This window comes from Denticeps clupeoides, chromosome 11, assembly GCF_900700375.1.
Source record: "Denticeps clupeoides chromosome 11, fDenClu1.1, whole genome shotgun sequence".
In the NCBI taxonomy this organism is placed as follows: Eukaryota; Metazoa; Chordata; class Actinopteri; order Clupeiformes; family Denticipitidae; genus Denticeps; species Denticeps clupeoides.
The window spans coordinates 5,629,933-5,655,928 of record NC_041717.1 but is presented as its reverse complement, the minus strand read 5'-3'; the positions used below and the strand labels follow the sequence as shown (position 1 = coordinate 5,655,928).

General features: G+C 43.3%; 3 protein-coding genes and 1 long non-coding RNA gene across 6 annotated transcripts in view; 2 read left to right on the top strand and 2 right to left on the bottom strand.

The window, feature by feature from the left end:
- chmp7 (charged multivesicular body protein 7) overlaps positions 1–2,098 on the bottom strand; it is a 5,927-nt gene extending 3,829 nt beyond the window's left edge. Inside the window, exons 1-3 of one of the 2 annotated variants that reach the window (XM_028996304.1) lie at positions 1,893–2,098; positions 924–1,184; positions 669–840 (exon numbers count right to left, since the gene is read on the bottom strand). In XM_028996304.1, coding sequence (XP_028852137.1) covers positions 669–840; positions 924–1,180 — 429 coding nt within the window. In that variant the 5' untranslated portion in view covers positions 1,181–1,184; positions 1,893–2,098. Of the gene's footprint in view, positions 1–668; positions 841–923; positions 1,185–1,588; positions 1,791–1,892 lie in introns of those variants that run through there. The other variant, XM_028996305.1, reaches the window with a different exon arrangement.
- A 1,400-nt stretch (positions 2,099–3,498) lies between these two features.
- Positions 3,499–6,296, top strand: LOC114799720 (programmed cell death protein 2-like). Of its 2 annotated transcripts, none has more exons than XM_028996533.1 (6): positions 3,499–3,846; positions 4,351–4,587; positions 4,665–4,808; positions 4,911–5,011; positions 5,678–5,791; positions 5,872–6,296. In XM_028996533.1, the coding sequence occupies exons 1-6, from the start codon at positions 3,546–3,548 to the stop codon at positions 6,031–6,033; spliced, it is 1,059 nt and encodes a 352-aa protein (XP_028852366.1). In that variant the 5' UTR covers positions 3,499–3,545; the 3' UTR covers positions 6,034–6,296. The 2 variants fall into 2 exon arrangements, with proteins under 2 accessions (XP_028852366.1, XP_028852365.1); XM_028996532.1 differs by having other exon boundaries at positions 5,869–6,296.
- Positions 6,297–14,306: 8,010 nt separating this feature from the next.
- LOC114799010 (uncharacterized) lies at positions 14,307–14,864 on the bottom strand. Its single transcript, XR_003751168.1, has 4 exons — positions 14,822–14,864; positions 14,622–14,683; positions 14,455–14,510; positions 14,307–14,378 (listed from the first exon to the last, which is right to left on the bottom strand). It is a non-coding gene; the product is annotated as an uncharacterized LOC114799010 (long non-coding RNA).
- A 3,176-nt stretch (positions 14,865–18,040) lies between these two features.
- trafd1 (TRAF-type zinc finger domain containing 1) lies at positions 18,041–25,911 on the top strand. Its single transcript, XM_028996206.1, has 11 exons — positions 18,041–18,559; positions 18,637–18,772; positions 21,146–21,199; positions 21,286–21,712; positions 22,099–22,383; positions 22,645–22,709; positions 23,023–23,271; positions 23,354–23,480; positions 23,551–23,764; positions 23,940–24,000; positions 25,462–25,911. Exons 1-11 carry the CDS (start codon positions 18,525–18,527, stop codon positions 25,498–25,500), a joined length of 1,692 nt encoding a protein of 563 aa, XP_028852039.1. The 5' UTR covers positions 18,041–18,524; the 3' UTR covers positions 25,501–25,911.
- The last annotated feature ends 85 nt before the right edge of the window (positions 25,912–25,996 follow it).

The window sequence follows — 25,996 nt, the reverse complement described above, 5'->3', positions numbered from 1 at the left end:
GATCGGGGTGGGGCGCGGGAGGCGGGGAGGTGGGGAGGGAGAGGGGGTCGGGAGTATGCGTATGCGCGAGACGCGTGTGAGTTTGAGCGCGCGCGCAGGTGCATGCGCGCGCGGCGCCCGGGGGGTGGTGTGGTTTCGCGCGAGCGCGCGGCGCGGTGTGAGTGCGCGCGCGCGCGCGCGCGCGCGTGGTGTGCGTGCGGCGCGCGCGCGCGTGCGCGGCGCGTGCGCGCCGCGTGTGCGTGCGCACGCGGTGTGCGTGAGTGCGCGCGTGTGCGTGCATGAGTGCGCGCGTGTGCGTGCATGAGTGCGCGCGTGTGCGTGCATGAGTGCGCGCGTGTGCGTGCGCGCGCGGTGTGCGTGAGCGCGCGCGGTGTGCGTGAGCGCGCGCGTGGTGTGCGGCGGGCTTGTGTGCGTGCGCGCGCGGTGGGTGCGTGCGCGCGCGCGTGGGTGCGTGAGCGCGCGCGTGGGTGCGTGCGCGCGCGGTGGGTGCGTGCGCGCGGAGTGGGTGAGTGTGAGAGAGAGAGGGCGAGTGTGTGTGTGTGTGTGTGTGTGTGTGTGTGTGTGTGTGTGTAAGGGTTTTCAGAGCCTGGGTCCTAGTGAACCAGCAGTAGAATTTTATTCACAGATAAAACTTCAGTTCACTACTTACAATGGAAACAGCAGTTTACCTTCACCAACTCGATCACTACGAAGGATTCCTCTAAAGGGACTCTGCCACTGCCCAGCAGTGTACACAACGTCCATTTTAGCGGGCGTACGAGCAAAAGTCCAACTCCCCATGACAGCCAGCCCGAATCAACGTTCGCTGCGAACTCAGACTCCTTCTGCACCTTGCCACTCCTTTAAAAACACAAAACGCACACGTTGACTACAGGGTGGCTTGAACAAGGAAGCCACGGGATCGTAGAACACGAGCACATCACCTTGCCATGCACTGTATGACTGTGCTCAGGCCCAGAGGAACACTGCCCTTCCTGCGGAAACTCTCGTTCAGCTCCTGCAGGTTGACAGAGACCGCCCCACGATGCCTGCACTGCTTCACAAGCAGGGGCGCCCAGAAGTCCATCTTCCCGTCCCAGTCCGTAGTGTTGACGTCTCGGTTCTCCTTGAAGGCCGAGAACAGGAAGGCCATGCGCTCGTCGTCCTCCCAGTCCAGCGGGAGGTCGGGGAGCGTCTCCATCACACTGCAGAGCCAAGCAAAGTCAAGAGTGTGAGGAATTCATCCACACCACATGCTAATAACATTTTTTAAGTGAAGTGATTGTCACATGTGATACACAGCAGCACAGCACATGGTGCACACAGTGAAATTTGTCCTCTGCATTTAACCCATCACCCTGAGTGAGCAGTGGGCAGCCATGACAGGCGCCCGGGGAGCAGTGTGTGGGGACCTCAGTGGCACCTTGGCAGATCGGGATTCGAACTGATGACCTTCTGATTACGGGGCCGCTTCCTTAACCGCTAGGCCACCACTGTCCCAATATCCAGTGTTCTGACAGATCATCATATTTTCGTCAGAATATTGATAGCCCTAAACCTAAGCCTAACCCTACCCACAAGTACACGGGCATGATGTACAATTTCTTACCTTTATTCGGTGGTATGACAATGATAAGACACGACCGAAACACGGCGCATGCGCATTACCCAAGGGTATGTCATTCTGACGGGTAGGCTGATCTGTTAAAACACCGGCTGCTCGTAACTGCTCTTAAGGTTAGTTCCGAACTAGCAAGCATAGGTCGAACTAGCAAATAAAGCATGTTTTGCCATGCAGCCAGCCTGTTTAGAAAGTTAGCTACGTTTGGTTTTGTGCGTTTTGAGCTAGTCGCCAGCGAGGTATAACCCGACGTGAACGCGACAAGAGGTGACCACCCCCAAAAAAAGCCCACCTGAGCACGCACGGCTAGTTAGCTCAGCCAGCAGACAGTCCAAGAACGTTATGGGTTGAGGAACCTTGCTAGCATTTTGGATCGGACGCGACCAGTCCCACTGTGGGGCTTTTTGTGCTTAGTTTCGGAATTAAACGCGAACGTCGCTAAGCCGCCACCGCAGGGCACTGGTTTTACAGACCGGAAGACAACGCGTCTATTTCCTGGTCACGTGTGTTGCTGATTAGCCAATAGAATCGGGGATTCCGGACCTTTCCGATGATCGGGCTCTTTTGACTCATTTCTTCCTTTCTCATCCAGGAAGTCGGCAGCTATTACGCAATAATTTTCACACAAAAAATGTTTTTGTAAATAATATTGTAACGGGTGCGCAGACCGTAGGTTCTGGCGTATCTCCTATGATGGTAACTCTCTAACTCAGGGTAAGAATGTGTTTGATTCAGATCATTTATCTGTGTCCTCTGCTGTGATTTAGTGATTAACCTGTCTGACCCACGTTTTAAAACTGTTTTTGTTTCCATAGGTGTCCAAGACTACAAAATCGACGCTGCCCAAAAAATCACAATCAAAAACACTACATACTGAAATCAACTTTCAGACATTTTAAGTGGTTTTGTAATGATGCAAAAAGAAAAGAGCTATAAATCAAGAAGGGTTGGATGCATATTTGCATGTAGTTCCTTTTTTATTATGTTTCTAAGGCCATGTTTTTATAAAGTATTTTTACAATTATTTGAACGTAATCGAATTTTAAAATGTCATTCATGTTAACAAAGTGAATTCTTTGTCATGAAAACGAACAGCCGACATTAAAACAAAATATTTCTGAAAGACGTTGTCTTTTGTTTTATATGGTAGATAATAGAGCTGTTTTCAGTCTCTGTTTTTTGTTTTTAGATTTTATGTTTGACTTTAGGAGAAATTGGTAAACGTAACGGAGAAGAAGCTGTTCTACACCATCAGGCCAATGGGAACCCTGGGAAATCGATTTCTGCATTATTTTCTATTCACATCTTTATTTTTTATACACTGCAGTTCTCTATTTAACAAAAACACAGCACTATTAATAACTCTATTCATCAACTTAAACTTGGATTTAGTGACTGCTGTAGTCTAGTTGTAGATACACATGCCTGCATAATTTCCTGATGAATCACACTTGTAATAAGAGTAATAATTATTTTCTTTTCGTTTGAAGTGATTGTCACATGTGATACACAGCAGCACAGCACACGATGCACACAGTGAAATTTGTCCTCTGTATTTAACCCATCACCCTGAGTGAGCAGTGGGCAGCCATGACCGGCGCCCGGAGAGCAGTGTGTGGGGACGGTGCTTTGCTCAGTGGCACCTCAGTGGTACCTTGGCGGATCGGGATTCGAACCGGCAACCTTCTGATTACGGGGCTGCTTCTTTAACCGCTAGGCCACCACTGCCCGGTCTTGGTCTTATGATCATTTTTTCATTACTTTATATCTAGCTGTATAACTTACAATTATAATTAAAGTTATATTATGACTGATGTTGGATTGATCTGCCTTGTAAGAAGCGGATCTATTGCGACTGCATTTGTTCCGCACGGACATTTACTGACTGCGCACCTGTCTGTCCACATGGGGGCAGGCGAGGCGTGTTTGGCATTTTTTAACCAGCATGGCGGCTAGTAAACAGGATTCCGGCGTAGTTTTGGGGTTTCTAGAAGAGCCGGAGCCGTGGCGCCTGCGCAGTCCGCAGTTCCCCAGCAAGGTCGGCGGGAAGCCGGCGTGGCTGAGCCGGACGGGGCTGCCGACTCTCCCCGAGCGGACGTGTGAGAAGTGCCGCCTGCCCGCAGCCTTCCTGCTGCAGGTCTACGCCCCGATCGCGGGGCTGGAGCGCAGCTTCCACAGAACCCTGTTCGTGTTCTGCTGCAGAACCCCGAGCTGCTACGCGCACAGCGACAGCCGCTGCTTTAAAGGTAGACGCGAGATGTCGATGTCACGGAGATGATCCGGTGTCACTTTTCAGTGGCACTTCCTGTATAAATGACTTTTAACCAAACGGCCGCCATCCTGAAAACCTTTCCCGGTTTCACCTGCAATCTAAGCATGATGCCAGGCACAAAAGTTCAATAAGCATGGATCTTTCTTCAATTTGGAAGAACCATACCGATAAATAATAATTATCCTTATTATCAGCAACAAAATCCCTAAAACAATTGTTTTCCATTAATACGGTTATCCACCAGTCTGCCTAAATGAACTGTTAATTATTATAGCCTTTAATAACAATCCCAGTGTATGCATATGTAATCTATAGTGATAATAAAAGTTTCTTATGTTTCCATAATGTGATGGTTATATTTCGATGAAACAGATTGCATGTCAGCAAATAAAAAAAGTGGTGTGAAATGTCATATTTCAGACCTTTAATATTAGATTTTGATGTTTGTGGTATTTTGTGTGCTGTATTTATTCTGCAGTGTTCCGAAGTCAGCTGTCCAGGAAAAACGACTTTTACTCGTATGAGCCTCCGCCTGACGAAGAGCCTGTTGGAAGTGTGGACGAGCAGGAGCGCATTTCGGGAATGACGCTGTGCAGAGTATGTGGTTGTGGTGGACAGAAGGCCTGTTCCCGCTGTCACTCGGTCTCCTACTGCAGTAAAGAGCACCAGACAATAGACTGGAAACACCGGCACAAGAAGGAATGTAGCAGTGGCTGTGAGTTCGTTTTTACCCTAATTTTACACTCTGATTAAACAGAGATTTAACTGCGAATATTTCTCCTTTACGTTCAGCTTCCGAAACCTTAGATGATGTGAATTCCCCGTTTCTGTTTCCTGAATTTGAACTGGTCACAGAACCTGAGGAGCTCAGGTCAAAGGACAAAGAATTGAATGAAGCTGAACTGGAGAAGACTGGCCGAGAATTTGTACATCATGGTACACACGTTTAAATGCTGTCATCAGTGTCATATTTTATCTCTAATTTGAATGTTGTGAGAAGCTGTACATGTTGTACATCATCTTTGTTTTTCTGTGTAGATTTGGATGAAAATGAGCTGGAGGACATGGCCCTTCATGAAACAGAGGACACTAAAGTATTTCAGAAGTTTAAAGAGAGGACAGCCGTGGAGCCACACCAGGTTACAAATCAATTAGTGCTATTTTATTGTATTATTAATGCTGAAAGATGAACATTTAAGGAGGACTGTAATTTGGTTGCATGACATCTCGGGAGGGTGTCCCCAATAAGAGGGTTTGTGACAGTGCAGTCTTGAGGTGCACAGCAGTAGTATTAAGCATAAAGAAGTCTGGATCAGGAACATCAGGGCCTAAACGGAGAGAATCGGGAGGAGCTTCTGTCCTCACCTCAACTTTTAAAACGTTGACAGAGGTCTCCACCTCACCTTCCATCATGTCGTGTCACTCGTGATTATAAATACTGTTTATTTGGACCCATTTTTTTATATGTTCATTTCTTTGTTTCCCTTTCAATTGAGCTTTATTAAGCAGCAGATTCTTCTTTGACGCTCCTCCTGAAAAACAAGTGCACAGATGTACAAATATGCATGAATTATGCTTAGTGTGTACGATGAGAAGAAAAAAGGAGTGTTTTATTGTACAAAGGGTGGGAGGGTTTAGAAACTGGACTGGATGGTGCCGTACGGTCTGCACTACGTTCTGATCACTTCGTGGTTCGGATTCATCGCTGCTTTGTGCTGGTTGTGGTGAAGCGGGTCTTAAAAAGACGTGTGGTGATGGCAGCCAGTTCTTTGAGTTGAATTTTTTTTTTTTTTTTAATTCTACAGGTTTTACGGTACTGCAGGGGAAGTTCCCCTCTTTGGGTGTCGGCCGACAATCAGCCAGATGAAGAGAAAATTCCCAAATGTCCATGTGGCGCCAAACGAATTTTTGAGTTCCAGGCAAGTTGTGTCAGTGAAACGCGAGGCCTGAGCACAGAAGCTGCAACCGTTCTTCTCACTGGAGTTCTTCTGCTCAGCAGGTCATGCCGCAGTTACTGAATGATCTGAAGGTGGACAGCCCTGGTGTCAGCGTTGACTGGGGGACACTCGCCGTTTATTCCTGCGCTGACAGCTGCGATCAGGGACATAAATACGCTCCGGAATTCATTTGGAAACAAGATTTTGCCGCGGATCGTCTGTAACCTGTGGATATCCAGCATGTTTTAAACAGCTTACCAAGTTACCATGGATGAACAGTTCCAAAAACCGGACAAATAAAATAACTGCAGCCATTAAGAAGAATGTCTGAATCAAGAGAACATTTTCTTTAAATACGCTGGGAACAATATCTGCACATGACGACTGAAACGTGAAAATAAGGATGTAAAGCTCGGTGTTCAACAAACGACTTATAACAAGGAAAAAAACAGGGAATATACAGAATCATTAAATGCACAAAATAGTTTGTCCAGCATATTGTGTCTCTTTATCAATACAATAAATGCAGTGCAATAATCCTTTAAATAGTAATACAAAACATTGCTTCAAGATCCTATCGTTGCATTGAGAAGATTACATCACCTTTTCCTACTACGTCCTGAAGTATGACGTTAACATTTTTACACATTTACATGTTTGTTGGTGTTTGCACATCTGTATTACAGTGTTTCCCAACCCTGGTCCTGGAGGAACGTCTTCCAATGAGTCTTAACTCCAGTCCGACCTTAATTAAGTTCGGGTGTTAATTAATGGCCCATCTCCTGGCAGATGTTCCTCCAGGACCAGGGATTGATTCTTTTCATTATACTGTGACACTAAAGTGATCGTGTGCAACAAAATATTTTGTGTGGTGATAATATTAAAATAGAAAAATTGTAGTTGTCACCAAGATGACAGGACAGGTGGGGTGGCAGCGCCCTCTGCTGGTGGTGGGTCACCTGTGGCTGCTACAACCAGTGATGCCAGATCTGGCTTCTTTAAAAACCCGTTTTAAAGTATTGCGGATTTGTTATATTTACTGTCATACTACATTTTTACTTATGCTTTGGTAGAGTTGAGGAAAACGGATGCAGTCTGAGGTGACCTACTTGTTGGAGAACAAGCTGGCGTGCAGAGTTGCTGTGCATGGAGTAGTCCATGCCTACTGGTCCCTAAGCCTGATGGGACATTTCGGTTCTATACTGATTACAGAAAGGTTAATGCGGTCACTAAACCAGATTCATTCAAGGTTGGTGCAGCCCAAGTTGTCATGAAATGAGACCTTCTGCAGGTTCCTGGCAGGTTCTGTTGACTCTTTATGCTACTGAGATCTCCGCCTTTGTTACACTTGATAACTGTCTGCAGTGCTCGCTGATGCCATTTGGGTTATGCTGCTACCTTCTAGTGCTTAATATGTAAAGTGCTTGCTGGAGTCCCTTGCTGTGAGAGTTATTGAGATGATATTATAATCTGCTCATCCACCTGGACCAGCACATTTTACATTTACGGCATTTACCAGACCCCCTTATCCAGAGCGACTTACAATCAGTAGTTACAGAGACAGTCCTGAAATCTGAAAATCATTTGTATCTGAAATCAAATTGTATAAAACACAAAGTCAATGCAAAATCAACTTATGCTTTCATAATTTTTACCAATCACTATATACTCCTGATACTCCTGATTATGGAGCAAACTGAACTAGAAGGAGCCATCACAATTGCAGAAATTGAGACTGCAAATAAAAGTATGCAGAGTGGTAAATCTCCAGGCCCAGATGGGTACCAATCAGAATTCTTAAAAAAATTCTCTCAATTCCTCACTCCACTGTTACTGTCTGTTCTCGAAGAATCGTTCATAAGTCACTCTTTACCACCTACAATACGTCAAGCAGTTATCGCATTAATTTAAAAAAAGGACAAAAATCCATTAGAATGTAGTTCTAATCGACCAATATCACTATTAAACATCAATGCCAAAATACAAGCTTTACGGTTGGAAAAGGTTATCCATTCAGTGATTGGATCTGACCAAACAGGTTTTATAAAAAAAAAAAACACTTTTCTCATGAACATTCTATACAAGCCCTCCCCATCCACTATCGCTTAAATAAATATTTCGCTTGGCGCTGAAAAGGCGTTTGATCGTGTGAACTGGGATTTTCTGTGAAATGTATGTCATGGACAGGTATACTATGCTCGTCCCCGGAAGCTGCTGTAAGAACAAATGAAAGTATATCATCTTTCTTTGAGCTACGACGTGGAACAAGACAAGGTCGCCCCTTATCCCCTCTCCTCTTTGCATTAACAATAGAACCACTTGCCATTGCTGTAAGAGCATCTATAGTGACATAAAAGGTTTTAGTTCAGGATCTTTGGAAAATCACTTTACACAGATGACGCACTGCTATATATGTCTGATCCAGCCTTAGGCCTCCCACTTCTGCTCGATTTACTCAATGAGTGAATCGAGCAAAATTTAGGCATTTGGGTCACTGCTAAATTGAAAGATCTCAACCCCTTAGTCTCCTCTTTGAATCAAGACCTTGAAAGGTGAAACTTCCCTTTGGTGGAAGGATCGATGTAATTAAGATGACTGTCTTGCCTGAATTCATATTTATTTCAGTCTCTCCCAATCTCTCTCACAAAGTCTTTTTTTTATTTAAAGAGTCAAATCTCAACTTTTATTTGGAACAAGAAACAACCCTGAATACCTGCCAGATGAGCTGAACGACTTCTTTGCACGGTTTGAGGCAGAGATCAGGGAGCCACAGAAGAAAATGACTTCCTCTCCACTGGAGACATCAGGAGGACACTCCGCAGAGTCAACTCGCAGAAAGCAGCAGGACCAGACAACATTCCTGGTCAGGTGCTGACCAGCTTGCAGACATCTTCACAGATATCTTCAACACAACGGCCCACAGCACTCACACCCATCATTATGAAGTGCTTTGAGAGGCTGGTTCTGAGGAACATGAAGAACCAACTTCCACAGAATCTGGACCCACTTCAGTTCACCTACCGGCCAAACCACTCCACAGAAGATGCAATCTTGTCTGCCCTTCACACAACCCTCTCCCACCTCGACACAAAAAGGACACTTACACCAGAATGCTGTTTATCAACTTCAGCTCAGCATTCGATACTGTCATCCCTCAGAAGCTTGTAATGAAGTTGGACCTGCTGGGAATAAGCTCTCCACTCCTCAGCTGGATCTAACAGACAGGCCCCAGTCTGTGTCTATAGGAAATAACACCTCCAAGGTCCTCAGACTGAGCACAGGTTCCCCACAGGGATGCTGCTCAGCCCACTGCTGTTCACTCTGCTGCTGCACAGTACAGCTCGAACCACATCATCAAGTTCGCAGATGACACAACAGTAGTGGGGCTCATCACCAACAACGATGAGTCTGCCTACAGAGAGGAGATGGAACATGTGGTGGATTGGTGCCGGAGCAACAACCTGACTATCAATGTCACCAAGAACAAAGAGATGGTTGTCAACTTCAGGAAGAAACCAACTGTCCCCTCCCCACTGCACTTCAATCTGCTGTTGAGATTGTCAGCATCGTGAAGTTCCTGGGTGTGCACATGACGAACGACCTCTCCTGGAGCCTCAACACCACCTCCACCACCAAGAAAGCCCAGTAATGTCTCCCTCCTCCCATCCTCACATCCTTCTACCGGGGAACCATTGAGAGTGTTCTCTGCTGCTACATCACTGTCTGGTATGAAAACTGCACTGCTGGTGAACAGAAGGTCCTGCAGCGGATAGTGAAGACAGCAGAGCGCATCATCGGGGTTCCACCTCCATCCATCTTCCAGCACTGCGAGAAACACCTCATCCGTCGAGCTGGGAACATAATGAAGGACTCTCACCACCCCTCACACGCCCTGTTCTCCATCCTGCTGTCTGTCAGAACTGTAACTGCAAGTCAGAGCTCTCAATGCACCGCCATCACCAGAACACTGTTAAACTCGACAATACACTTCCAGCCTATTCACCTGGTTTTTGCATGTTTGTCTTGTCTTGTGTGTTCTGTTTGAAGCATCCAACATATCCAGTTACAAACATCCTACATGATGTTGTCCAGTTATGTCCTGTTCAACCTGTTCATTGTACAGAAAATGTGAACTTTTCTCTTATAGAGAAACGTATACAGTATTTAAGCTTTAGTTTTAGTTAGAAGAAAAAAACTAACAATAAACCAATCTTGAATCTTGAAAATATTACAGAAACCCTGTAAACTGAGGGGAATATCATTCCCCAAATGTCTATATTACTACTGGTCTTCCAATGTGAAAGCAAATCTTATATTGGATTAGTAATGATAGAATAGAATAAAAACAGAAAGTCCATCTATCCACCCCCACCCACCCCCCCAATATGCGCTACTATGTGCCAAACTACCGCTTTTTCAATCTACATCCACTGTTACATCCAATCCTGTTTTAATACACACTGTAAAGATGTGGAATCAGCTTAGGCACCATTTTGCAATTAACAATCTCATGCTTTCTACACCAAAAACAAAAAAAATATTTTAGATTTCCTCCTTCAATGATGGATGAAGCTTTTGATGTACTGTCAAAATGTGGCATTCACTCACTATGGGATCTTCTATATGGAGGACAGTTTTGCATCTTTTCAGCAGATAGTGAAGAAATTTAGTGTTCCTAGATCACATTTTTTAGATATTTACAACTGAGGAGCTTTTTCTTTCTCTTTTATATCAGCTTCATTGGTCCAGACATAAATTATTCAAGTTCATTTTACTTCATATGTCTTGGACATGCCCAAAGTCCATCTAACCTTTGTTGTCATTACTTTTCCAAACTGTGTGGTCAAGCACCATTTGAACTGTAGTACAATAGAGCAAGAAGCTCTAGCGCTGATTTTAGCTCTGCTGCACTTTGAGGGTATGTTGGGTCCACGTCACTTCCTGTCCTTGTTTTTACTGATCACAATCCTCTGGTGTTTTTATCCTGAATGAAGAACTGGAATCAACGTATCTGTGTTCTCTCTGTCTTGTTTGTGTTTTCCATTTTGTAGGAGGAGCCTGTAATTAAAGACGCCAATTTGCGCTCCAGTCGGTGTGGGACTATTAATGGTGTGGGTCTGCTGAGGAAGAGAAGTGAGGAAATACACGAGACAGAACAATTTATTGCACAATTTCAAATAAAATGATGTGGTTAATAACGCTGAATAAAATGTTAACTAATTGTCAGAAAGGGAAATTTAATGCAGAACTATATACAGTTTTAATAAGATAAACTGAACATACAGCAAAAATATACATAAAATATACATATACATAGAATATACATTTCAACAAAATAAAATTAAAAGATTAATAAAAACTATTTACAATAATTTGACAAACTTTAGACAGTGCAAACAGAGCAGAGGTATTCTTTGTCCAGTTGACTTGTGCCAGTGGTGGGGGCGCACCGAGTAAACAGAGGTGTAGGTGTTTCTGGGTACATCCTGCAACACAGAAATAAATAAAATAAAATCAGAACCCATACGCAACAAAATTATATTTCTCAATATATTATGTGACAATCAATTTCGTGTATTCATATCTGTGAATTGTACAAAGTAATATATGTTGATATATTCTATAATAATATTTTATATGTAAGCAATTTATAAATGTACGAAATAGGATATATGACAATATATGAAAATAGTTAACATTGTTATACTATTAATATATTTAAAATGTCCTACATTAAATGAGAATATATATTAAAAACGGCATTGCAAAAATATGAGGATTAAATATATTTACCAATGTAAATATTGCAATATAAATTCTAGCGTATAGCAATATACGTTTGTTTCGTAGGGGAAACATCACGGCAGAAAGAGTTTCGGGCGGAACATGATGGGGAATTTACCTGTTAGTTTTAGTCAGCAGGCCAAATCCCACCCCATGTTGTTCTGGTGAGTGGCTCTCAGTCCCAATCTGCCTCTACTCCTCCTCCTGGTCCTCGGGAATGACTGTCTGCCTGCTTTTCTTGGAAAGGATGACAGAAAACACTATTACTATGAACACTGTATTAATTCCTACTGAGAACAGGTTTTGGATGTTCTCTTGTTATGTTCCAGATTTTTTCTGTGAACAAGACTCACAACAAACTGGACCACATGAGAGAACATTTTGCTTTAGCTCCACATGCAAAGGTATAATTTTGTTAACAATATTCAAATCATCCACCCCACGTCCACAGAACCTTCTTTCCTTCTGTCAATTCTACAATCACAGCATTATAGCAGAACCAGAGGACGGGACAGAGGACCTGCTCAGAAGAATAAAAGCAGGTCTGGACAGTTTTAGTCAGCAGACCAAATGAAACCCCATGTTGTCCTGCTGAGTGTCTCTCAGTCCCAAGCTGCCTCTCCTCCTCCTTCATCTTATCCAGCAGCGCCACCATGAGGCTACAGGATTACTGAATGTGTGTAAGAGTTTGAGGTTTATTCCTTGCTGAATGTATTTTTATGTTACACGTAAAATATTCTCACCAGTGATGGTTTTATCAGGTGAAGATTTTAAGTTGAACTTCTGGTTGACGTCACAGCTGCTAGAAAAAATAGCACAAAAAAATGATCATATTTACATTTACATATTTACATGCTAATTTGTCTTTAAACATAAGTAGCATCTCTAGTTATTTCAGTAAAAAGAGAGGCGGTGAAACAATAATTGAATAAACGTGTCAGGCGCTTGCGGAAGCGGTGGCGGCGGCGTGGACGCTCAGCCGGCACTGCGCAAGGTGGCCTGTAAACCAGTTCTTCATGTTGTGCTGGAGGGTCACTGGAGCAGGGCAGCTGTCTCGCAGAATCTTCTTGTCCTTCTTTTGGGGTGACTTGTGGTTCCTGCTGCTGAGGAGACTCCAACCGTGAAGTACTGTCCAGGTCCACATCTGAAACGATTCCAGGCTCAGCATCTCTGGAGGCATCCTGCAAAACACACCAAGAAATAGAGTCAGTCCTGCTCCAAATAATCACAGCAGAAAGAGTTAGGGACAGGGACACAACGCTGTCTTTACCTCCAAGTTGACATCGTTTCTGTTGTCCTGTGGGCGGCTGCAGTCCTTGCCCTCCTCCTCCTTCTGGTCTGGGGGCTGGTTTTCTGGCCGATCGACTTCTAGGGAGGCCGGTGGGTGGAGGTCCTGCTTCAGCCAATCAAGCAGCTCCAGCAGGAGACTGCAGGATAAGTGTGACTGAGCCACAAATGTGTGCTGCACAGACACAGAAAACGTGAGGAATATCGTCACTGTTACACTCAGACTGTGCTGCTGTGATCACATGAGGGAAATCTTACTGAGAGCAGCTCCTCTGCACTGGGTCTGTTCCGAGCTTTCTTCTTCAGGCAGGCTTTAAGAAAGCTGGCGAACATCTCGGACCTGATGAGAGAAAAGTCAATGTTTTCTTAATACCTATCGTGATTTTTTATACTGACCATCCCACACAAGTGTACTATAGACAATTGTATTTAAGCACTTTAAAGTTTGTGATAGTCTCAAAGCTCCATGATAAACAGTATCCGGTGTATGGAAGCTTTGAGAGGATGAGTGGATATAAATCACATCACCATAGTCCAGCACATACATAAATGTAGACTCAACAAGCCTCTTTTTGGCCTTTGCTGACCAAAGAGGTCAATATTCTAAAATAAAGACTCAGACTCTCAGTTAAATTTGAACATGAGCTGTAAAGGAAAATAAATTATACAAAACCCAGTGTGTGTGTCTGTTAACAAGAAATGTTAATAAGAAATTGCATGTTATATGTGTACGAGAGCCCATTTTGTAGGAGCAGGGATTCTATCACTAATGATCAACAGGGTTCATGATGGACAAACTCACCTATATTTCTCAGCCTTTAGTGTTGGTGGCTTAAAGTGTTTAGATGATCTTTCAGCAAAAAGCCTGCAAGGAAAAACACATGAACATGAAATGAGCCACCAACAGGGACTTTTTTCATGTGACACTTGTGTTAATGTGAATGTGTGACTTGAATGCAAGTGTGTGTTATGTGAGTTAAGAAGATAGAATATGCGCACATGTGTGTGGGGTGGGTTAAGGGCTTGATTTTTACCTGTCGACCTTCATATCGGTATTGGGAGGTTTCTTTTCTGCCATTTCAATAGCAGTGATGCCCAGTGACCAGATGTCACAGAGACAGTTGTAGGGTCCTTTGGTCACGGCAACAATCACCTCCGGGGCCATCCTATACAATCACAAACACACGAGGTCTGGAAAAGAGACCAACACACTCAGTAGTTCCTTCCTCTCAGGAGGACTCACCAGTGGGGAGTACCAGAGACATTTCTTCTTCTGTCCATGTCGCTGAAGTTGATTCCTGATCCCAAGTCACCTGTAGAAAGAAATGAGAGAACATTACACTCACTTTACATAAGTTCTTCTCTCTGGCAGGGTCATTGGAATTGGAGGACCAGGGCAATACTCACCAATTTTTACTGCACCCTGCCTGCTAACCATGATGTTGTCGCCTTTCACGTCGCTGTGGATCACCTTCATTTGGTGCAGATAAGCGAGTCCCTGAAACACACACTGTTAATCAAACACTGAAAACCAGATGAATGTCTGTTGAGTGCGAGTGTTCATGTGCACTTACCTTCAGTGTCTCTCTGCACACAAATGCTATTTGGTGGTCACTAAAGGCACCAGCTTCTATCAGTACAAACAATAAGCAGTAATCAGGATAAGTAGGCCAGTAGATCACACAATGAAAAGTCCACAGTCATGTTAACACACATCATATGCACATAAGTGCTGCAGTACCTTTGTAAAGATGTTTGATGGAGCCCTCGCAGTACTCCATGCAGATCCACAGGAGATTGTTTCTATAATAACAAAACAATGATTTCATTTATCTTCAGATAAACCAGCCACCTACATCACTCGTTACATTTCTCCATCACTTCACCCATTTCTCTCCCTCCCTCCCTCCCTCTGTATTTTGCCCCGTGAGTGGGTCTTACACTATGAAGCTGTCTTTGAATCCCACAATATTGGGATGACGGCATCGCTTCAGAAGGTGGGACTCTTCCAAGCGCTGTTCTGGGTTCCATCCTGGAAACTGAATCATCTTCACAGCTAAAAGCTCCTGTGTCTCTTTATTCTTAACCTGCAAAATAAGAAGTAAAGTAAATAAAGATCACATACCATCTTATAACACACACTGTACACACACACGACACATATTGCACTACTTTAAATTACCTTCCACACTCTGCCAAATTATCCTGTCCCCAGGATCTGAAGAAGCTCCATGTTGTTGGTGGTCATCTTCTCCCTCCGCTGCAGAGCTGCTGTGATTGCTGGCTGTAGAAAAATAGTACAGTGACAGCTTCAGCATCTCTGATTTTTAACAATGTGTGGACATGCAAAACAAGCGGTGGGGCAGTGGTGGCCTAGCGGTTAAGGAAGCGGCCCTGTAATCAGAAGGTTGCTGGTTCGAATCCCGATCCGCCAAGGTGCCACTGAGCAAAGCACCGTCCCCACACACTGCTCCCCGGGCGCTTGTCATGGCTGCCCACTGCTCACTCAGGGTGATGGGTTAAATGCAGAGGACAAATTTCACTGTGTGCATTGTCTGCTGTGTATCACATGTGACAATCACTTCACTTTTTAAGCACATTTCTAAACTCATCTAACAAAAAGCTTGCAAGATGGTCAATTAGAGGATTTCACAATGTCTCCCATGCCCCAATCCCTCAAAAGTTTGTGCTGATTGTAAATTATACTGGTCCGAACCTTTTAACATTCATATGCAGCCCAAAAACTTTGTTCAAGTCCGCAGAATAAAATATGATCATGAAGCCATGAACAGACTGACCTGCTGGTGCTGCTCCGCTGACGCCCTCTGGCGGTCGGTGGTGTTCCGTTCTGCTCTGAGGTAAAGAGAAGAAGAAAAGTGAGCAAAACCTTCATATTTACACACACAGGTTATGTCGAGCGAGAGTCCAATGTCTGTGTAGCTAGTTAGTTAGTTGTAGCATTGCTAACTAGCGACTCCCCACTTTTTGTAGTAAAATAAAACAGGATTCAAGTGTAAATTAATTCTCACCTCGTCTGGTGCATTGCACAGTAGCCGCGATGACTATGTCGCTCCAGCGTCCTTCTCTTTCGCAGTAAAGTCGACAAAACGCCAAACTCCAGAGACGAACCGAGTCGGTCGCGTGTGCCTCTCTGCTCAACTGATGTTTTTTTTTTAATCTATTTTTTTATTTTTGAAAAGTTCATTTGAATGTCAACAGCGCGCCCTGTGTTTTAATCCACCATTCTCACTCAATCACAGGAGTTTTTCTTTAAACTGGGGACATTTTAAAACTATCATTGTAGGACAGTCTGTGCTTGTCTCTGTCTGTGCTTGTTGTCATGGCGACCTCCTGCACCCTGTTACAGGTGTGGTTGCAGGTGTGTTTTTTTTTATGATGACAACTTTTCAGGGCATGAGCGTTTTGAACAAATGAAGAATACTTGGTGTTAACTGTTGTAATAAAGCATGCTGAAGTCACCAAAAAGTACAGGGCTGTGTAACCCTTTATTTACGTGTATATCATATTTGAGACATGCATTTCTGGGACACATTGCATTACCATTATAGAATTATTTTGTATACTATCTGATGCCTTTCTTCTTCCTTTTTCAATACAAATATTCTTACATACAGCTTGGATAAAGGGAGATTTAGTGGTAAATTCCTCAGTGGTTATTTTGGATGTTACATACATTGGACTTTCATAGTACACAATGTGGTGTTTTAATTAGTCAATTACACAATTTACAGATCGAAATGTGATATTTACAACAAATAATTAGACTCAGAATTCATAAATACCTATGCGATTGCTAATTTATAGATGGCTAAATGGAAGTTCACTTGCTTGATGGCAATTTGCATTACATAGAAGGCCTTGTAGGGACAGATGATCGCGTGGAGGATAGGAATTGGACACCCAGTGCAGAGTATGAGGGTGTTTGCTATAGCCTGAAGTATTGAATATGATACACAAAAAATATAAAAATGTGTAATGCCAAAAGTAGCAATTACGATACAAAACAAACAGACTTGCAATTTTTTTGGTTCTTTTTTTAAAAAACTAAAATAATTTAAAGTAAAAGTAAAATAATTTTCTGTCTATTATTTTTTGGTTGTGGAATTAAAGGGTTAAGCACCTAAACCACAGACCTTTACAATATTTTGAATGCAGATTGTGCTGGAAAATATTAAATAAGTTGCGTTCTTTATGCGGAATAGGACACCTTACACAATACTAAGTACTATTTTCTGTATGACCCGCATTAAGGGCCGAAAACGTACAATGATAATAAATAATAAATGGAAACGTTTGTTTGACGGGCATCAGCAATTTTTTTTTTTTTTGCGCGGGATACCAGGCTGCCCTAACATTACGATTGCATGGCTACCGAAGTAAGGTCTCCTTCATTTTGCGAGTAAAACAAAGTAAAACACGACGCTGAAGTACCTTAACTGCTGCTCTTATGCAAGTAGATTCATGATCAATACGGAAATTTCAACTTAATAAATATTATTTAAAAGAATAGTATTACAGCCTGCAGTATTTAAGGTGCACCAGACATTTAGAATTAGCGTTGTTGTGTACACGCGGGAAGTGAGTATGAGGTCCTCGGTGTGGCCGCTTACTGCTGCTGGCCTTAAGTCCAAATAAAGCACATTTTATTCCTAATATTCTCAGTCCAAGATTATTATGTCACAATTCATTTTTCCTGGGTTGTGCGAAATCGCAGAAAAAAGAAGAAACCAATCTGCGCTTCAAAGTCTCTATTCAAAGTCACTTAAATTGTGGTGATACTGGAGTGCAAAATTGACCCCATTGGAAGATGGACAAGAAGAGCACAAAGCCCTTTTTAATGTTTATCTGGTTACATTCAGAAGGTTCCATGCCTTCTGAATTCACCACTGAAGGCACCAATAAAATATGTTAATTCCAAAGTCTTAGTATGCTTTATTTTTCTGTGTGTGGGGGGGGCGGTCGGGGGCGTCCACAAAAAAAAAATCGACTTTCCAATCACATTTATTTTTTGAATAACGTATCAGCATCAGTACCGCACATCCCTACTCTACTGCTTAATTTGCATGTGCTGTCAAACGTCACCTCTGTCACGTGACCCCGCTCTCCGCCTTCGGCCAATCAGGACGTAGAACCGGCTGATCCCGTCACTGAGGAGCCAGCACGGCTTAGGAACCGAAACTGAGCCAAGTGGAACCAAATAGTCGCTCGGGAGCCGTGGTAAATGTAGGAGCCTACGCTCACCTTTCAAAGTAATGGCTTTTACCTACGGCTAGACAATAGCCTCCTTTTCTACGTGGAAAAACACCAAACGAGCCTGCGGTGAGACATCGGATGTTTATGGGCAGTGCATGTTGCGGCTAAGAAGCTAGTTAGCTAGCTCCCCGATCGGAAGCTCGGGAAGCTAATGACGGGCGCGTCGAGGGAACCGAGCAGCCTGTTTTTTTCCACTTTCGGGCGGGCGGCAAGGCAGTGCTGACACTTGGACCAGCCGCATTATCTTTCCCGCTCGTCTGAACTGTCACTCGCATTGTTTTAACCCCGTCGCCCGGCTGTCAGGTTACACGATCACAGTCGCTTCCCGCGACTCCCGGTCAGGCGTGTAGCTGCAGGAGCTGAGCGGGCGATGGCAGAGGAGAAAACCCAGTTCTGTGCTAACTGGTAAGTGAAATCGCCGAGAGAGAGCCTCCGTTTTTTTTTTTTTTTTCGATTTCACCGAAACCGCCTTCGATTTGTAGCAAGCACGAGATCCCGGAGGCCAATTTCACCACACACGAGATCCACTGCCGGCGGAACATTGCCCTGTGCGGCGTTTGCCAGGAGCCAGTACCGCGAGCGGAGCTGCAGGAGCACAGGGACCTGGAGCATGCACAGGTAATCACACCTCCGGCCAAGATCCAGTTCCAATTCTGCTCCAAATGTCCGAGATTTCTTCAGGTACTTTACCTTTGTTATATATCATTTTTATGTAGAGTTCTTTCATTTTTAGAAGGTTTTGCTGCTTTTCTATGACCGATGGGAGTTAATGAGGCATGCTGCCATCTAAGGTTTTAAATAAACAATTACAACCATATAACTAGGGCTGCACGATTTGGGGAAAAAGACATATTGCGATTAATGAGATCAATATTGCGATATGCGATTGCGATATGATAAACATACAAACTACTTATAACCTGAAATGCCCAGTGCTTTCAAAATACAATATTCTACAAAATTAAATAAATCACAAAAAACTCTTTTACATTACTGTCGAACGACAAACCCTGGTAAGGCTAAACAACTGTTTTTATTATATTTGGCCATTATAAAATCCCGTATTAGAGTTCTTACGTTTAACCAAAACGTTGTTTGGAGGCTGACTTGAACACAGGGATGCATAGCTTTGCTAGCTTAGCTAAGGTTAAGATTTGTAAACAGAGGTGAATTTCTTTAGGAAACCTTCAAAGTTTGAGAAAAGTCAACTAAACAGCTAAGAACAGTCTAAATAGTTCATGCCTACGTTTAGCCAAAACGTTGTTTGGAGGCTGACTTGAACACAGGGATGCATAGCTTTGCTAGCTTAGCTAAGGTTAAGATGTGTAAACTGAGGTGAATTTCTTTAGGAAACCTTCAAAGTTTGAGAAAAGTCAACTAAACAGCTAAGAACAGTCTAAATAGTTCATGCCTACGTTTAGCCAAAACGTTGTTTGGAGGCTGACTTGAACTCAGGGATGCATAGCTTTGCTAGCTTAGGTAAGGTTAAGATGTGTAAACTGAAGTGAATTTCTTTAGGAAACCTTCAAAGTTTGAGAAAAGTCAACTAAACAGCTAAGAACAGTCTAAATAGTTCATGCCTACGTTTAGCCAAAACGTTGTTTGGAGGCTGACTTGAACACAGGAATGCATAGCTTCCCTAGCTTAGCCTAGCTTAGCTAAGGTTAAGACTTATAAAACGGGATTTTCTAATGGACAAATATATTCAAAACAATTGTCCAGCCTTACCTATGAAATGTTTGGATCTGGTTTGGAGCGTACAGCGGTTTGTACAGCCCCAAGCAGCACAAGAGTGAGGCATTTTTATGCACTTCTCTCCATAGACATGTATATGCTTCACGCCACAGCAGAGCCTCTCGCAATATGGTGGCGACGTTGACGTACGATGCAGCGCGTCATGCGGCGTCTAACCATATGTCTCCGAATCGAAAGTCATGTGACCAAATACGTCACATCCGACTGTAGTGAGACTCGCAAACTTTGAGAGAATGAGAGAATGGATCGGATATGTTGCCGATCCAATCCATGTACTAATCATTTAAATCGCAGCTTTTTGCATTCATGTAATCGCACAGACTGACATCGCGATTACGATTGCGATTAGATTAATCGTGCAGCACTTCATATAACTATACAAATTACTATATTATTAATATATTATTAACACCTGATTGAAGGTCCCCTTTGATGAAGACTCTATATGGTCCTGCAGTGTAAGGGTGGTAGTAGCCTTGTGGGTAACACACTCGCCTATGAACCTGAAGACCTACGTTCAAATCCCACTTACTACCATTGTGTCCCTGAGCAAGACACTTAACCCTGAGTGTCTCAAGGGGGGGACTGTCCCTGTAACTACTGATTGTTAGATGCTCTGGATAAGGGCGTCTGATAAATGCTGTAAATGTAAATTTAAAGTGTATGGTCCTGATAGGTGTAAAGCGTACTCTCAAGCGACAGCTCAGGTGGTCTGATCTGGAATTTGGCGTCATAAGATTTCCCACACCTTTGTCTGCGTAAAACATTGTGAATGGTGTTGATGTAATTTCCGTGAATGGCCACTCAACTTCTATAGGCCGCTCTCTGCCTCATCCCGCCTCTCTCGTCCTCATTAGCATTTAAAGCTACAGACACCCAAACGGCGCGTCCTGGGGAAGTCTTTGAAGTGATTGTCATTGTGAAACACAGCACCCATCACCCTTAGTGTGCAGTGACAGGCACCCGTGGAGCAGTGAGACCTCAGGGGCACCTTGGCGGTTTGGAAATCAAACTGGCAACCTTCCGATTACGGGTCCATTTCCTTACCTGCTAGGCCACCACTGCCCCATGTGTGTGGGACCTTCTGAGCCCATTGACTCCTTGTGGGACTGGCTAAAAGTCTCTGCAACATGACTGAATTTCTGCAACTTCAGATACAGTATTAGGGGACACTATTTAATTTCATGGGGACCTTTAATGCCTGCATACTTTTCATGGTTAACTTATCTGTTTTAGGTGCAGTGCAAGTGTGGATTAAAAATTGAGAAACGTCTTCTGGAAACTCACCAGGTACTTTCCACCTGCTATATATCTTTGTTAATTAAATCCTGAATTATTTAATTTCAATTTGCTAACTGTGTTCCGATACTCTGCAGAGGTCAGAGTGCAGCCAGCGGCTCATTCCTTGTCAGTACTGTGATCTTGAGCTGGCCTACGCTCAGTCCCGGGAGCACGAAGACTACTGTGGCACCCGAACTGAGCCGTGTCCCATCTGTAAGTGCAACGTCCTGCTTAGGGAAAGGGACATCCACCCAGCCTTGTGCGGCAGCATCAGCCCGCCCCAGGAGAGGGGCAGCAGCGACCGATGGGCCGACACCAACTCTCCGGGGGCTTGGTTTGAGACCCACTCCATTCACAACCTGTTGAGGGCCCAGGAAAGGATGCACATCAACAACATGGGAGCTTCTGAGCGCAGGGTGCCGCCACGCCCAATAGAGGGTAGACTACATAACAGCACGCGTGGGACAGTTGGGCTGAGAGCTAGACGGAACAACACCCACAGGAACAGTGATTTTAGCCGCTGTGAGTAAACCACATTCGTTAAAATTTTCTTTTCAATCTATATATGATGGCGCACTGATATGGAAAACATCCTATAATGCATATTAACTCAAATATGAGAATAATTTGTAATTTGTTATAAGTTCCATACTAAGAATATTCAGTTTGGTATGTAACAAGTCACTGTGCCTATGTTCAAAAATCTTTTTCTGGTGTTTCTATATTATGTCCTTTTCTGCATGTTGATGGCATCATCTGATATTCAATTCTGTGTTACATTTATTTAGTTTACTTGCTGTATAGACTCTCATGCTCAACCCACATTTTCATTTAGTCAGACAGACTGTTTATATTATCACAGATCCTCACTGGATTTAAAGCAATAAATTCCAAATCCTTTCATTTAGTCTTGGATCAGGGAGCTGAGCTGGGAAACAATAACAGCCTGCTCTGGCCTTCCGGCCAGCTGCTGGGTGATGATTCCTCCAGCCTGGACTACCTTCTGGCCCTGAGCTTGCAGAGCGATGGGGAGCAGGAGGACCCAGAAGGCCAGGAGGGTGTGTGGACCGATGTGTGGGACCAGCAGTTTAGACGGAATCCCGGGAACAGCCCTCATACACAGTATTCTTCATTCAACAATAACTACCGTAGCACTGTTCCAACCAGCAGTGGCCCTAACCCCAGTCAGACAGGTCAGAGATCACCTGAATATAGATCAACTTACATTTGTGTCTTTTGTGTTTTTATGGTATAACAACGGTGTAAATAACTGCAATTGTTAACCACAACACATCCCATTCAGAGGCATGTGGGTTTGGATGAGTTTTTTATTGTTAATGCTGGCCATTGCATCCATAAAGCTACAAATGTCATAGAAATGCCCACTAATGTCAGAATAGTTATGTGGCATATGGGGATGCTGATACTTAAAATCCCCTTTCTTTTCCCATTAGAAACCATGCTGCCGTGTGAGTTTTGTGAGGAACTCTTTCCAGAGGAGGACCTTATTCTGCACCAGGTTGGAGTTTTTTTTTCACCCCATCAACATTGTTACATTGTGATTCAGTGTTAGTTTAGACCTTACCAGTTTGATACAGAAATGTTGGCTGGATAATGTACATTTCAATGTGTCTGTGCAGCTGTGTAGTCATGCATGCTGATTTCAGAATAATGTGGAGTTATATGCTCATTTGTGGAAAAATGCTGCCGAGCCCCCGCCTTCCCTCATTTCCTTCCTGCAGGACTTGCTGTTCTTTTGTTCCACCATTGGACTGCTGCTTCGATTCATGTGCTTAATGTGTGCATGTTTTGTTTCCTCCTTATCTCTACAGACTGGTTGTAGTCCTGCATCTGCCATTGCCTCCTTCAGCAAGGAGCACACACTGCTGCAGAAAAATAACAAGGTGGCACAAGGTTCTGGACGGGTGGTAAACATTCGACCATCCCCGCCAAGCCCTCCCACCTTTCCCCGGTCCCCACCATCTTGCAGCCCACCTCCCAGTCCTTTGGAGGGCGACGTGGTAATTCCCTGCGAGTTCTGTGGTGTGGCCCTGGAAGAGAGTGTTGTTTTTCACCACCAGGTATTGACCAGGTTTCTGATGTGTGGCGTCGTCGTCTTCAACAGCGTGGTTTCAAGTAAATAATAATTTCTGTCCAAAATAGGATAAGTGTGATCTCCGTCCACAAACTGCTGTTTCAGTGGACAAGGCATCTGCAAGGAAACCTTTGTTTGCAACCAAAGACAGTGGTCTTGTATCTCCTGAACATCACAGAAGGCTGAGACATCAGGGTAAGAGTTTGCAGTTTCAATTAAAGAACACACGTTTATACCGCTGGTGCCATAATTGTGCTTTTTGTAGCGGACCCTGGAGACGAACTTAATCAGATGTCGTTGGGATGGTCACATCGAGTTGGAAACAGGGAGTCCTGGAACTCTTGTGCAGGCAAGAACACTAATTCTGACACTCAGGGGAGGAGCCGACAACATCATTGGCAGGAGGCACAGGGAGGACAACCAGTCGGCCCCGTTCCACTCCATGAATGTCCTTCAGCCAGCTCTACAGTGTCTGTGGGGTAATATGATATTTTTTAATTAATATGATCTATATCTATGTCTAAATACATTTTATACATTTATTTAAATTCACCAAGTTTATTGATTTTGTGTAGTTTTTAATGTGAATATAGCCTGTTAACAAAATGCATGAACAAGATTCTTTTTAATGGGAGAAATATTTATTTGTGACAGATTCCCACTGAGAGGGAGGCTTGACAGCCGAAGGAACCAAAAAAATACTGGGACCACTAAGGTAAATGAATGTAATTAGTGAGAACATTTAAAGGTCCCCTCACATAATGTTTTTTTTTTGCTTTTATATTGGTCTAGGTGTCCCCTTATACTGTATCTGAAGTCTCTTTTTGAAATTCAGCCTTGGTGCATAATGACAGCCACTTTTATCCAGTCCCACAATGAGATTTGCCCAGGAACTCATACTAATATTACACAAAGTTAAATTTTCATGTCATGGGACATTTTAATGTCCACACACACTTTTGTTGAATGTGTTTGGAAGTGACCAATGTAAAAAAAAAGTCACAGCACCAAATTTTGCTCATACAAATACATATGTTGAGTTGACCAGATGCAACTCTCATTGTGACCACAAGGTCTAACATCTCACTGTGCATAGGTATTGTCCTTTTTTTTTTTGCCCATTTGGACATCTGGCCATACCCAGTGGTGTAAAAAAGTGTTTTCTCCCTCTCTGATTTTTAAAATTCTTTCCATGTTAGTCTCATTTCATTGTTTCAGATCATCAAAAAAGAATACATTTTAGTCCAAAGAAAACACAAGTAAACACCAACTTTGTTTTTAAGTGAAGGATGGCCCTGTGCGACAAAGAGATTGCTTACCCCTTCAAAAAATAAAATAAAATCTGTAGCCACACCCAGGCCTGATTACTGCCTCACAGAAAGACCTGCCTGACAAAAATTCTCAAAAGCAAGGGATCCAAAGACATTCAGGAACAAATGTGAAAGGTCTCAGGAAAAGGTTTAAAGCCATTTCTAAAGCTCCAGCGAGCCTCCACAAACAGCCTGCATGGCAAAGTGGCAAGATGAAAACCACTGCTGAGCAAAAAGAACATCTCAAATTTGACAGAAAACATCTTTATGATCCCCAAGATATTTGGGAAAATACTCGAATGCTTGACAAGACAAAAGCTGAACTTTTTGGAAGATGTCTGTACCATCACATCTGCCATAAGAGTAGCACCGCATATCAGAAACATTACATCACATCAACATTGAAGTTTAGTGGTAGCAGTGTGATGGTCCAGGCGGAGGCGTTTTAGGACCTGGACCTGGAAAACTTGCTGTGATCTATGAATTCTGCAAAAAAAAAAAAAAAAGTAGAATGTCCGGCCGTCTGTTGGGTACCTCAAGCTGAAAGGTTCTGACCTTAATTCTTTTGAGAAGTTGTGGCAGGACCTAAAAAAGGCAGTTCATTCCAATGTGGCGGAACAATTCTTCAAAAAGTCTTCCACAGCGCAGTTAAAAACTTAGTTTAGTTATTTGGTTTAGGTGGCAATCACTTAATCACATGTAGGTCACCATGTAGGTTAGGATTTATTTTTCTTAATAATACAATCTTTCATTTAACTACATTTTGTGTTTCAGAGAGGGGGCAAACACTTTTTCCCACCACTGTATTTGTCTCAATTATTAAATGATTAACTTGCTCTGTTGTCACTGTTGACGTCTTGCATCAGGTGCCTAAAAAGCAGAATGTGGAAAAAGAGGAGGAATGAGCAGGAACATGTCATCACATCGCATTGATGGGAACAGTTAAATCTCTGACTTCACTGCTAGGTGTGTGTGTGTGTGTGTGTGGTGCATTTTTTTTTTCCATTGTGCATCAGTGTGTGTGATTTTGTTTTGGAGTATGGGGTTGGATGCGTGTGTGTCTTCTATGCCTTCCAAAAAAACTACAGTGTGTTTATTGCACTACTTTTCTAATGCTAAATGTGTTTATTGTATGATCTGTGCTGTATTTCTTTTTTACTCTAGTAGTTTTCTTGTTAAACAAAGTAGCCTGCATGTTATATTTTATATTTCAAAAGGTAAATGCTTAAATACAATGGAGATGTTTTACTGTGGTCAGGATGCTGATGTATGCAGGATGTCAACTTATGTATAATAAAGAAGACCCAGTGGCAGTGGATCTTAGTGCGTGTTTTTTTTTCCCTATCTCTGGATGTGCCTGCAGGATGTACGGCAAATTTATTCTTCAAACTATACAGCCAT